Source organism: Parus major, chromosome Z, assembly GCF_001522545.3.
Source record: "Parus major isolate Abel chromosome Z, Parus_major1.1, whole genome shotgun sequence".
NCBI classification, from domain to species: domain Eukaryota; kingdom Metazoa; phylum Chordata; class Aves; order Passeriformes; family Paridae; genus Parus; species Parus major.
Genome location: NC_031799.1, coordinates 12,122,795 through 12,136,566, shown reverse-complemented (window position 1 = coordinate 12,136,566; position 13,772 = coordinate 12,122,795). Strand labels below are relative to the sequence as shown.

General features: G+C 37.5%; 1 protein-coding gene across 3 annotated transcripts in view; it reads left to right on the top strand.

The window, feature by feature from the left end:
• Positions 1-13,772, top strand: part of FYB1 (FYN binding protein 1) — a 52,851-nt gene that overhangs the window by 21,444 nt on the left and 17,635 nt on the right. For all 3 annotated transcript variants that reach the window (XM_033520523.1, XM_015615301.2, XM_015615300.2), the window contains exons 3-7: positions 7,057-7,237; positions 8,879-8,928; positions 10,048-10,067; positions 10,867-10,913; positions 12,234-12,351. In XM_033520523.1, the coding sequence (XP_033376414.1) occupies positions 7,057-7,237; positions 8,879-8,928; positions 10,048-10,067; positions 10,867-10,913; positions 12,234-12,351 (416 nt within the window). The remainder of the gene's footprint in view (positions 1-7,056; positions 7,238-8,878; positions 8,929-10,047; positions 10,068-10,866; positions 10,914-12,233; positions 12,352-13,772) is intronic.

Below are 13,772 nucleotides of genomic sequence, written 5' to 3'. Positions count from 1 at the left end.
GGAAGGGAAGGGAAGGGAAGGGAAGGGAAGGGAAGGGAAGGGAAGGGAAGGGAAGGGAAAAAAATAAAAAAAAATCTAATAAGATTGTACCTAGGCATTTTTAAAAGTAAGGTCAAGGAGAGCACCAACCAGAAATTTTCTTGAAACCTTTTCTTTAAAACTTTAGTTTTTAAGTTGTGAACTTCGTTGCTACAGCATGTATAAGAACAGCATAATTAAAAGCACTGAGCTACAGCTCTGTTGTAAGTTTACCTGCTCACCCTGAGCAGTTAAAAAGCAGCACAATAGTGAAACCTGAAACCATGGCTTGTATTTAAACGAAAATGTGGTTAGGGAAGCAGAGCAGAGCACAGCGCTCTGCACATTACAGATTAAGTAGGAAGTGGCTGATCAGCTGCTGCAAATGTTGTAGGTTCTTAGTAAACTCTCAATAAAACCCAGAAATCTTCCCAGGTCTTGCATGTAGAAGTGGTGATGTGCTTTTCAGTAGAACTGAAAAGCATGTTGGGTTTGCAGAGTAGCTCAAAAGCACTTTGCTTTGTAAAAGGATTCTTTTAAAGTGCAAAACTTTCTAATGTGTAACTGCTTAAAAATTCTGAAGTCATTTTATGATTTAAACTATAAAAATTCACTAAGAATTTTTAAATTACAAGCATTTTTCCCACAGAATATTCCAAGTTTCATTGTAGTACTGTTCACTGTCAGGTTTTCTTAATATTACTAAAACCAGGAATCAACAACACACCAGGAGTTCACTGCATCAGAGGTCAAATGGAATAAGATCTCACTAAATACCATAACCTAGGCCAAAGAAGGTGTGGGTTTTTTTAGAATGTAAAGTCAAGACCCTGGTTTTTTCCTTCCATGTGCAGGAGACTGCATTGTTATCTGCCACACTATTTTAGGAACAGCAAAAGCACAACACAGACTCTCTTAACTGGGTTGCAAAAGAGAGCAAGTTTTGTTCTTCCAGATCTTCTTCTATACACAGTTCCAAGAAGGTCTGAAAAGGTAAAACTCTCGTTTGCCATCAAACCAACACATCACCATCATTGGACAGTTAGAAACAACACCCCTTGACTGTTTCTTACAAGTAAACAACAAGGATCCAAACAACACCTGCAAAGGTTGTTTTCCTTCTCCAAGGACTGTTTGGATTCCACCTTATGATTTCTCAGACCAGAGTGAGAACCTTGTGTGACTTGGTTTCACACAGGCTCAAGCTAATGCCTGAAACCTAAAAATCTCTTATTTGACCATTGCCAGTTCCCATAATGGATAGCATTTTCTTAACTATGTGTATGTATTTATGCTGTCTATGTGTGGTGAAGCAGGTATGATGAGACCACTCAAAATTGAATGCTCACAGTGCTATGCATTGCTGTTCAGTTCCAGTTTTATTTAGGTTTCAGTCTTGCACCAGAAATTTCTGGATCAAGGCAATGGATAGGCTGGGTGCTACAGCCTGATACCTTAAACATCATTAACAGTTCAGTCTTTGTAGTTAAGTCTGGACTGTTTGGAGACTGGAGGCCAGGCTAATGCATTCTCAAGAGTGTATATTGCAGATAAGATCAGTACAGATGCTCTGAGCTAACTGGGATTTCTAAAATGCTGCTGGCTTTGGGAGTGGGTATATATTGCTGCTGCAGTCCAGTCAATGGTGAGAAAAATATGAATGGCTGAAGCCAGACCACCCTCTCCTAGAACAGGATATTTTCCTGCTTCGAGAGAGATTATCAAAATTATTATTTGTCATTGTTGCTAATTAAAAGCTTTGTGCCAAATAAACACATTCTATTACAATACTGATTGAATTGAACAGAAGGGTTTGTATCTTCAGCTGATGGATGTAGAATTGTGGGTGTAAGTGCAAAAAAAATATGGAGTTTTTTTTTTTCCCCTTTGACATCTTCTATTTTTCTCAGGTTGATAATTGCATGTTCACCTTCTTCTGTGTGCCAATCTCTCACCCAAACATTGAGATACCCTGGTATTTAGGGAGGCAATAAATAGAGACATGTCATTTAAGCTTTATTAGTACTGGAACCAAAATCACCCTTGCACGTGAGTCCAATTCATTTTACAATTTTGAGAAACAGAGAACCATCTGTGACCAAAGTTCTGGTTCCCCTAAGATTCCCATCCCAGCAAGTAATGCTTGTTCCAGGTATACTCCATTATGGGCTTAAATAGTACTAGGCAGTGTTTCATTTTGCCACATACTTATGGTATTAGCATCTCAGGACCAAGTGATAAAGTATCTAAGGACAGCTCTGAAGGTTTTAGTAGGGTGAGAATGGCTTTTTCTCATTCTCCCCTGAATGCCTTTGCCCACACAGAATTCACAAGCTCCAAAAGAGCTGGGCTTGTAATTTCTCTTTGAGTTCACATGGGAGAGGCATAGAAATTATGCTCCTTTATGCAGGTTCATTTCTTCTGCTGTTGAACACAGAATATCTGGACATAAAGGGAAGATGGGATCTTTGTCAAGATGTCATACTGGCTACCAAAGATGAATCAGTGTTTCCCCTTCATAAGCCAAGAATGGCAAGGGTCAAAGTCACAAGTATTGCATCAGGACAACTTCAGTGTCCTTCACTTCTTGATAAACAAACATTCCCAAGAATGTAATGTATATGGGCAGTTTTGGCCCTTGCCCATATAGAAGCTATTTGAGAAGGTTCTCTAGGAACACAAGATAGATTTTTGCAGTGTTCCGTGCATAATAGTACTTTAAGTGCTGAGGATCTGGGCATGATCAAAGAAATTTAATGCCACATTTAAAGCAGCAGAGTAATGGGATATTTGGGACATTCTGTGGACAGTTTCTATGGCAGGTTTCTCTATACAGATGCTGCCTCTTTTCTTCTGTTCTTCTGTTTCTTTTTGAAGTGCTTCAGTTTCTGCCTCTGTTTATTCATGTGAAAAAACTGAGTCCTAAGAGAGGAGAGGCTGTTTGGAAACTGAGGTGTTAGCTGTCAAAGCTGCCACACAGGGACCACCCTTAACATTGTATACTGTGGTGAGAGGGCTTCAGGTGCATGAGAAACCAGGATGTAATTTCAGTTTAATTTCTTGATCTGAGTGTCTGCAGCTGACTGCTGTTCGACAGAGCTTTCCACACTTTTACAGTACCAAGTGTCCCAGATTTAAAAATAAAATAAAAAAAACAACCAGGAACTGGAGTCAAAAAACACTATTGAAATGTTATGATAGATTTGCCTCAGCAGTTCTGATTATAACACCTTTTTTCCAAACAGCTTTTCAGCATGTCACTTTTCTACCTAAATCATTTCACTATTTCTAGTATTAAAGTATTTTACACCTACATCAATCTCAATAAGTGTAAGTAATTAAGCTAATTAAAGCTCTAAAAGCAGAGTCAGTTCTCATGAAAATTAAAAAACAGTACTCCCATTAATGTGATGACCATTTAGTTACTGTTGGATTATAACAAACTACAAAAATCAGAAAGGACAGGTTGTTCAGCCTTTATACTTAAAAATAAGCACTTAATCTAAAATGCATGTGCTGTCCTTTCCTGGCTCAGTTTCCTATTGCCTGGATTTGGCTCTCCAAAGACATCAGATGAAAGAAGTATTATGCACAGAGACTTGGGAAGAATTTTTACCTTAGTCCTACAAACTTATCACAAGAAGTAATACAATATGATGACAAAAGCTTCATATGCGTGTTTTGCACATACACAGTGTTCTGTTAGGGCAACATAGATATAACCACAGAAAAACTGATAAAACACAAAAATTAAAACACAATTATAAATTTGACACTATCCCTATTAAAACACAAAAATAAATTTTACAGTATCATTAATACCCATTAACATGGCTTTCAGGAAAACAAAACAACAACTAAAAAACCAACTAAGCAAACAAAAAAAAGAAAGAGTACTTTCTAGTTGCTTTCTTTGGTTAGAATCTAGAATTCAGCTGGAGATACATGTTGTCAGTGGTATTCATCTTTATAAGAATCTTTAGGGCAATAAGAAATTATAGCTGGTATTCTCTGGATGAATGAAGACTACAAAGAATTAAGTGCTAAGACAGAGTCTCCAGATACTCAGATACAACAAGAGGACAGTCATGTGTAACTCTGGCTCATTTAAGCAAAGTTTGCTTTTATTCAAATGCAATTGTACATATATAATGAAGAAACATAAACCATACCTGTGAAACAAGGTTGTGTAATGATTTGGGGGGAAAATCAAGTTATAAGCAACTCTACAATTAGGTAAGGATAATGAAATACAAGAGTGTAATGCATAAGGGTTATCAGCTTGTAGTTACAATTTATTGGAGTTTTGCCATTAAAGAATTCTCATACAGTTATAAAGTTTTTGAATAAAAGCTTTTTTCTTGTGGGCATTAGTTTAACAGTCAGGAGTATGCACTTCCAAAACAGGAGGAGAGATGACAATTGGAAAAAATACTGAAACCCCCTAGATGCAATCAGTAGAGATATGGCCAGAAGAAAAATGACTTGCAATTTTCATCATTACCTGTGGCAGACAAGTGCATGCCTTGTAGAATTCCAGTGCCAGATTTTCTGCAGTGTTGGAAAGGTTGGAGAGATGGCAGAAATAGATGTGAATTAATTACTATATGAAAAAAAGCAAAACAAAACAAACCCCACCCTTAATTCAGATTTTAAAAGTTAAAGTCACGGAAAAGAAATCTGAGTTATGTATTCATTCCAGTGGTGTCAGTATACCTTTGGGTATAACAGTGGTGATAAAAAGGCTTTTGACCCCATGTGCAAAGGTAAAAATTAAAATACCTGAACCTGAAGCCTGAGGAACTTAGTAAACAGTAAGATGCAGATTTTAATAGGAAGCAAACTTAAACAAGTACCACTACAAAAACTCTGGGGTATTCTTTGTCCTGTGAACACCCCTCAAACAACTGAAAGACTCATTTTAGCCAAAATGTTGCTTTGGTATATCTCTAGCTGTTGATCTCAATATAGCAGGAAATATTTCAAATGTGATGTAACACACAGGACAGCAATCAAAGGATTTCAACATTGAATTGGAAGGGATATAAAGAAGTTGTCACTATGTTGATGTCCATCCCAATATATAGGGTAAGAACAACTGTGCCAGAACTTATTCATGCCATAAATTTACCCTACATCTTCAACAGGGACCTCAAGGCATGGAAATTCCACTTGTACTGTTAGAAAGTGCCTCCTAACAAATTTTGCTAGCGTTTAGACATGTTATTTATTGCCTCTTCACTGTGGAAAAGAAGGGGGGAAAATATAAATTATCCCTTTCTTCACAACCAGAGACTTAGGTATTAGTTTTGTTCTACCCCAATCTTATAATGTTTCCCTAAACAACCACCATTTGTTCAATATATTCAGGAATTCATGTTTTCTGGACCTCATTCTTACTTTTCTCCTTTGGCTACTCTCCAGCTGGCACACATTGACTCTGCTGTAGCCTCCTAAGTACTAAAAGAAAGGATTATTTTACTTGACCGTTGGGCTATATTTTTGAATAAAATGTTAAAAACATAAGTGGTAGGCATATCTTAAATTGTAAGGATCTTCTTTTCTAAGATGTTCCTTAAGGCACAAACCACAAAAGAATTTGCCTGTGTAATCATCCATGTTGGGACTATCAGTATTTTGCTGTTTAAGTTATGAAGGAACAAGTTTAAAATGCACCATTGTTCATATGTATATTGACAAGTTGGTTCAAACATCCATGAAGAAATATTTATCCATAAATTCTTGAGTGGTGTGGTAGTAAGTAGAAAAACTGTCAAGGCTTGATTTTGACTTTGATTTCCATGTGAGATATGGAAAGGTCCATCCTAAAGTTATCAGTTCCCCTATTCTTGTCCATCACAAGGACAGAATTCAAGACACCCAACAAGCTAAAAGAGCTCTTCCAATATCTTCTTGCAATTTTCAGTCTTGATATTAAACTTTAGCAAATATTTGTCGTTGTTCTGTGTTTTGAACCACTTCTTTTTCAGTGTGGTTAACATTTCCTTTACTTGACAAGATTCTAATCTCTCACAGGTGTAAACTTAAATAAAACCTACAGAAGACAAGGAGTTTCTTCTCAGCTGCAATTGATTTTAACAGAACTCTGAATTTGCTTTTTTCACTCTGTTCTCCTCTTCATTGGATTAGCCTTGATTTGTCTCTATGCAGCTGGGGACAACTCTTTTTGGGTAGATTTTAATCCACTAATGATACTTCTACAAAAAAATGCAAAAACATCGTGGCATCCAAACTCTGATTCAATTTGCTTGTGTAGAATAATTTCTCTCAAAATCAAGCCTCAGAGCAACAGTTGCTATAGTTTGGTTGTGGCTTGTGTAGGGTGCATGAATTCAATGCAGCACACATGCACACCAGCTCACTCATGTAAGTGTGGCTCCTGTGCCTGGTGCACAGCAACATCAGTTTTTAAGGCTACACCTGTCTGTTAAGGGTGTAGCTTCTGTGCAGCTTCACAGACTGCCACTTTTCTAGTCTGAGCTTGCTAGAAAATTAAGTCCAGACTTCTGCAATTAGCATTAAAAATGTATTTGAAGATGTTCAGAGACCTGTACCTCTCTTTATAAAGGCAAAAATATATTTTCATCTCTCATCCCTTCCTTTAAAACTCTTTCTCTGAGCAAGAAGAAAAGCTCAGCAAGACTACATCAGTGCTCATATGAAACTCTGCAGCTGGTCTTTTTAAGAAAATTATGGAAGTAAATTTTAATTTAGTTTTAAAACACAGTTGTTAATGTGTTGGATGAACTCCAATTTTTTTGTTTTGTTTTGTTTTCTTCATGTCTTGGGAAACATATTTTCAAGGCCTTGTACATGTAGAACATTCTTGAATGCAGAGTCTCCTTCCCTCTACTCTGATAAGATAATGCAATAAAAATATCTAAGAGCAGTTTCAACAAAATATACTTTCTCTGGGGTGTGCAGTACTGGTATCTTACTCAAAACTTCATCAAACACAGCAAAGTTGCTTCCTCAGATGTTTGCTTGATAACTTCAATCTGTACTCCTTTATTTCAGATCCTCAAAATGAAGTTTTGAAACAAAAAGCACCTTCCTCAGCAACAGTTGCCCCACCAACACCTCCATCACACTCTGCTGTGCAGTTACCACCTCCTCCACCAGCCTCTCACCCATCCCTGCAGGTGACAGCAGCTCCCAGTCTGCCTCCCAGAACCATCAAGCCCAGCTCTGAAACAATGTGAGTAAACATAAGCTGCAGAGTCTTTATTTTCTCACCTTTCTCTGCCTATCACTCTCCTCCTGCAGCAGCAGGCAAAGACTGCATGAGTTCCAGATTTCTGAGAGAGGGGTGTCTCACACTACTTCCCTTATCCCACCCTGTACCTGGCCTGTTTAGAATTAGCTTGTATTAATTTGAACTCTCCATCTATTCAGTTGTTTCCCTGAATTGTCTTGTAGACAATTCTTTTTGCCTTTGTTGGTGAGGGTAGGGGGAAGGGAACAGACTGATTTCTAACTTCAGAACAATCCAAAAACTTTAAACACTGATAGAAAATCAGTAGCCTAAATAGCTGAAGGTTTTCCCTGAATTTTTCTGGGCAAAGAGGGTGAGGAGGGTCAGGTCTATGACCCAATACTCCAGGAAACAGCTTTGCAATCTGGAGGAACTGAGCTCAGTGCTGATTGTGAAACTGCACCGAGGCTGTGCCATGGCCTTGTGTGATAACCCAGAGAAGCCTCTGTTGATGTAGGGATCCTTTCTTTATCCTTCTTTGAAGAGCTGGGTACAAAAGCAGAACCTCTGCTGACAGAGTTATAAGTACTTGAGTCCAGCATCAAAACTGACCAGAACCAAGCTGATCCCGAAAAATGAGCTGCTCTCTGGCCAGCAGGTAATGCTAAGAGCATCAAACAGCAGGCAGGGAGAGATAGGGAGGCATGTCCAGCTCAGTGCCCTGTGACAGCCTGTCCTGCCTCTCAGCCGCAGTACCTGCAGCAGCCATGCTGGGTATCCTCTTTACCAAGGCAAGGGACCCAAGTTTGACATCAGACACCTGTGAAACGCTCCTCCAAGCGCCCTGTCTGCTCTCCCATTCCAGTGTACCCTGTAAAGTCTCCCCTCTGCTGAAAATTTGTGCCTGGATGCTGACACCTTTGCTTTCACCTATCTCCATGCTTTCCCATCAAGCCAATTTTAGAGCAGCCCATTCTGCTTTCAAGTCCTTTTTTTGATTACACTTCTTTGATGATGACTGTCAGCCCTTGTATTCTTTCTGCTGTTACAAGGCATTATGAAGTTTAAATTCTCTGATATTATTAGTTACATTCTCAATTCAATTTCTTGTTTCTCTCATCTGAACAACATTTTAAATCTAAGAGCACCAGTGACATTTTACCTTGGGCCTAACCTTTACCCCATTGTTTCTCTTGTCCCTTGTTTAGACTTTAAGGCTAACAAGTCAAAGCCTCAGAGCTATATTTAGCATTGAGCAAAAGTCTGACATTGTACTTCTGCACTGTGTAAGAAGCCTGCACCTGCAAAAATGGTTAAAAAGCCCAACAGATTATTTCCATTCAGTCAGCCCACCTGCCTATGACATTTTTCATACCACACTCATCTTAATGGTATCTGAGAGCATCTGGCTCACTTTGATGTTTTTTAATGAGGATCAAGGTGGCCCCACCTGAAACACTGAGTCACAGTCAGGAATAACAGTTTTGAAAATCCTATGTGTACCTAAGTGGGATATGGGGCTCCTATATGCTGTGCAGCCTTTGTATAAAACAGATAATAAAAAGCACCAGAAAAATGCTGAATAAAATGTAATCATAAAATCATCTTCATAGGTTTTACATGTCTGCCTTTTCATACTTACAGAAACCTAGACAATGAAGAAAATTATGATGATGTTGAATTTGTTTCACAGGGTAAGATGCATACAATTTTAAACATTTTAATTAATGGCTACTGTGAGAACATGCTGTAAGCATGTTGTATTTATAAGATAAACAGTATTCAAGAGTGATTTGTGTAACTAATTATACTGGTTCTGCAGCTTTATGAGTGAAGATGGTTGTCTCATAATACTAACGGATCTACTGTTCTGTGATTAATATAATCAGAAACTGCATTAAATTTCTTTCTTCCCCCTCTCTGCCCTCTTTTTTTTTTCTTATTTTTTATTTTTTTGGTTTTGTTTTTGTTTGTGTTTGGTTAGAAATATGCTGGGACCATAAATCACAAGATTTTCAAACCTGAACCAAAATGAATGCTGCTCTTTTGGAGTTGGCATTGTGTGGTCTGGAAAAGGAGGCACTGTTTTATACTTGATTTAAAAAAAAAAAAGATTGGTTGAGTCTGCTTTTACTGTCTCTTTGTGGTCTGAGGCAGTGAGAAGCAGTGAGCTGTACCAGGAGCAGCAGAGAAGCAGATTGTGACACAAAGAATTTCAATCTGCCTTCAGATCCCTCCTTGGTGGCACTTGGTCTGTGCCAGGCGCGCTGTGCATCATTCAGTGTGCTAGCCATCCACAACTCACAGCACTGCAGGCTGTGCAGCAGAGTGAGGAGCAGGAGATTCACACAATATCTTCTCCTGCTGCCCAGGGCAGGGGCTGGCTTAGGAAAAGAGCCTTTGGCCTACTTACTCAGCTGTTGGGCTGTGCAAGCAAGTTCTTTGAGGTCTCTTTGGATTTATTAGGATTTTTGACAATTACTGTTTCATATAAATAGTGATTTTGTAAACAAATAGCATAGGTAAATTCATCAGTGTCATCAGAGATTTTTCAAAACAAATTTTCCACTTTTAAAATACCTAGTGAAATATGCTGTTTGTAGATATTTTTGGTTTGCAGTGTTCTACAAAAACAATCTGTAAAAACTGAATTTTGCATTCATACCTTCATCAACAAACAGGAGCCTGCATATATTTCTAGGTAACATCATTGTGATGTTATAGGCAATTTTAAATGGTTAATGCTAGAATGAATTCTTTCCTGTAAAAGAAAAAAAAATAAATATCCTGGTTTTATTTTTTTATTCCTGTAGGTCATGGAAATACACAGAGGGTAAGTACTATCCACCAACATAAACCAGTCCTTTTTTAGCAAAAACTTAAAATTTAGTAAAACTTCTTAAACATATTAGAAAATTACTTGTGGATTTAATCCACTATATTCACAGTAAGTCATAGAAGCAGTTATTTGTTGTAAAAGATACAAATAAAATCAGGGAAGCAGAGTAAAATGGAACAAATGATCAAAGCTGCCTAGACACCAAAAATTGATTGAAAATAAAGAAAATGCAAAACTACACCTTCTTTTTATTTCCACTGACATTTAATTTCACTGGAATTTTCTAGAAATAACAGAAATAATTTCCCTGTTCCCTTCTACTAATATAATATTTCAGTTAATCACAGATTTTTATCAGTATATTTAAGCACCTGGCTATATAAGGACTAAGACAATTGAGTCCCATTAAGATCCTTAGCATTCCAGTTTAAATAGGGCTAACCCTGACACCTTCATCAGTAGGTAGGGTAGTGAAATTATCAGCAATAATAAAGACTTTACAGGGCATACTTTGCAATTAAAACATCCACTTTGGATTAAACAATGTGCTTCTGTTATTCTAACAATCCAAAGCTTCATAGGTGTGATAACAATATCACTTTAAAAAAAATAGCAGAAATAAGATAATAGTGCATTTGAATAATGGAGGAAAATGTTTTAGGATGAATGAAGGTATTTGCATTTTGACATAAATGTTTTTTATATAGTTTGTATGATGCATATATAGCAGACCAAGTTTCTTCATGTCTTTCCAATTCTACTTAGATCATTCAAAACTGGTTATTTTTTCTAGGGCCAAGAAAGTGATGGAGAGATGTATGAGGACATTAATGACATTAGGTAATAATTCTAAACTCTAAAACCTATTTTATCTTTATTGCTGTCTTTTCTAATATGTGTATTTCATCTGGCACAAAAGTGTCATTCCACTGCAGTCCCTGACAGGGATTACTCTCTTCATTCATTTCACCTGGAGAAAGTCTGGCTGTTCACAGATTCTTTCCTAGTTAGACCTGCCATGCCCTGGTGTGGAAAAACTCCTGAAATTAAATAATGTAGTTGTGACTGAGGTAACAGAACTCTGATTTCTGATCTAAGGAGTATATCTGAACCACTGGTTGGAATTACAGCCTAGGAGGAAGCTCAGCCCCAAGGTATTATGGTCCCAGATAGGTATTTTTTTGTGGGGTTTTTTATTGCTTTTCAGATAAATGTTCTTAGAACTCCTGTGAGAGGCTGGATTGACAATTTTCATTGTCTGAGTCAACTAATATAGCTACAGAGACAGAATACAAGTTCTGCTTGTTCTTCTATTTAGACCTTTCCTTTGATGACTCTCCTGCCCCAGTAATGTCTAAACCTATGGAATTTATTTATGGGTATTACAATAACCAAAGGAAAACTCTAATTTTCTCTGAATAAGTTATTGATGAAGAATATTTCAGGCATATAATAATTTTCAGAAAACATTCCCTTTGATTTATAACCCAAGTGATCCTCATTTCAGACTTTTTTTTTTAGTAATTTGAGCCTGTCTGTTTAGCAAAAATATAAAAAAAGAAAAAGAAGGGAGTCTCAGTCAGTTCCATAGGGCTTCTAAAACATAGGCCTTCCAACCAAATGACAGAAATGGAGATGTAGTCCTAATTCTACCCCAAGTTCCCAGACCCCAGTACTTTCCAGTACATGAGTCACTGCAGGCAGTGACTTCACCCTGGTGTGAAGAAATGAGTACAGAAGATTGAGACATTTGTGTAGACTGCTGGAATAGGTTGCAATCAAGTTAAAAAACACAGTTCAGTGGCAGCTCAGGCTTCAATTCAGGTTACAACCACTAGTGGCTTGGGTAAATGTTTAACAGCTGCATGCAGTACAACACCTAGACTGCTGCCAGTCATTTGTCCCAGAGACATTTGGACACACATGTGGAGCCAGTTAACCTGTTCTGGTGCGTTGTCCTCATGAGGACAGACACTTTAACTTACACATGTAAAAAAGGGCTGCTTCATCTATTGCAGCTGGATTATGGTTTGGAATCTGTAGCTTTGTTTTCACTTGGAGAGGTCTTTTTTCATCGCTTTCAGTTTTTTGTCAGACTTGGGTAAGGTAGCTCTAAGGAAGATTTGCTTCACACATTGTGTCTTGGCAATGCACTTTCAGATCATCAAGGGGAAAAGAGAAGAAGTGGGACAAAGAAGACAAAAGAAGAAGGGACCAAGAGAAGAAAGAACAAAAGGAAAAAGAAAAGAAAGAGAATGAACTGAGGAAAAAGTTCAAAGTAAGCTTTTTATTTGGTAATGTGGACAAGGGTATGCAAGCAGCATTATTTAGCATTGTCAAGTTCGAAATACACTTTTCACCTGGATATGAAACTATCTGTTATGATAGGTAGTTAAAACACCTGCATAAATTCTGAATAAGGGGCTTTTTTTGTTTTGCATATATTTGAATGCAAGCTCTGCACTGATCAATGGCAAAGACTGTGTGCTTACACAGTTTTTAATAAATTACTTTCTCACCTTTTTTTCCTATATAAGAAAGCCTTAAAAGTATCTGGTTTCACTTTTATGTTTCTAATAGTTTATTTCATTAGAATAGCATCAAAAACCCTTAATAAAAGTGGGAATTGAATCCCATACACATAGTATTACTTGCTTCACTGTACTCAGATACAAAATATTTAGCCCTTTAAAGATTTCGAAATTGTATTGCAACACATTGCTCTTGCCTTGGTAGAAAGGGACTTATAATAAATTCCAGCCTAAACGAGGAGGAGGAAAATAAGAATTGTATAGGAGAGCTACAGTCATTCTCTGGGGCTAAATGATGAGACAGTTCTTTCTCTTTTAAATAATTTTTGCATAGCTGGTGGTCTGCATGCTCTCACAGTTTACAAGTCTGCCAGTCAGTTTTTCTTAGCTAATGTCCATTCACAGTTCTCCATTGTGGTACTTTCAGTGTCACTGTACACAGTGGGCAGCTTTGTTTTTCTTATTACACTCTGTACATAAAGCCATAATGATTCACATCATGGCCTTGATCTGCTGTGGAGAGCCCAACATGAGTTAAGAAGCAAATATTAAAGGTACACATAGTTAATAATAGTGAGTTAGATGGTGTTTATTAGGCACCAAGTCTATTTTTTATACCAGTCACAAGAAGAGTAGGCATTAGTGCACAGAACGCTTTTAGCTTATAGACTGTGCTCCTGCAGCAATAAATGTATTTTATCGTTCTTAACCAAATATTTTTTAGTGTACATTTTCTTTCCCATTTATTGGCCACTTACACAGGATAGATATTCCTGAGTTAGTCTATAATTGGCAAGATTAATATGCCTCTGAAATACATATCTTAAAGTCACAAATGCTAAATCCCAAAATGGCTTCTTCATAACATAAGATAAAGACCTCACAAAGTGAATACTGAACATCAATAAACAGCGTGATCATCTCTTTTGCATACTTGCAAGATCATTTATGGAGTAGAATTGTAAACACAAAGCATTATGTGGCAGACTCATTAACATTAATATTTACTCATATGACTTGGGTCAGGAGTAGTGTGGCCAGCAGAATCAGTGATTGTCTGATTGTCCCCTGTACTTGGCACTGGTGAGGCCACACCTCGAATCCCATGTCCAGTTTCGGACCACTCACTCCAAGAAAGACACTGGAATGAGTTCAGAGAAGGGCAATG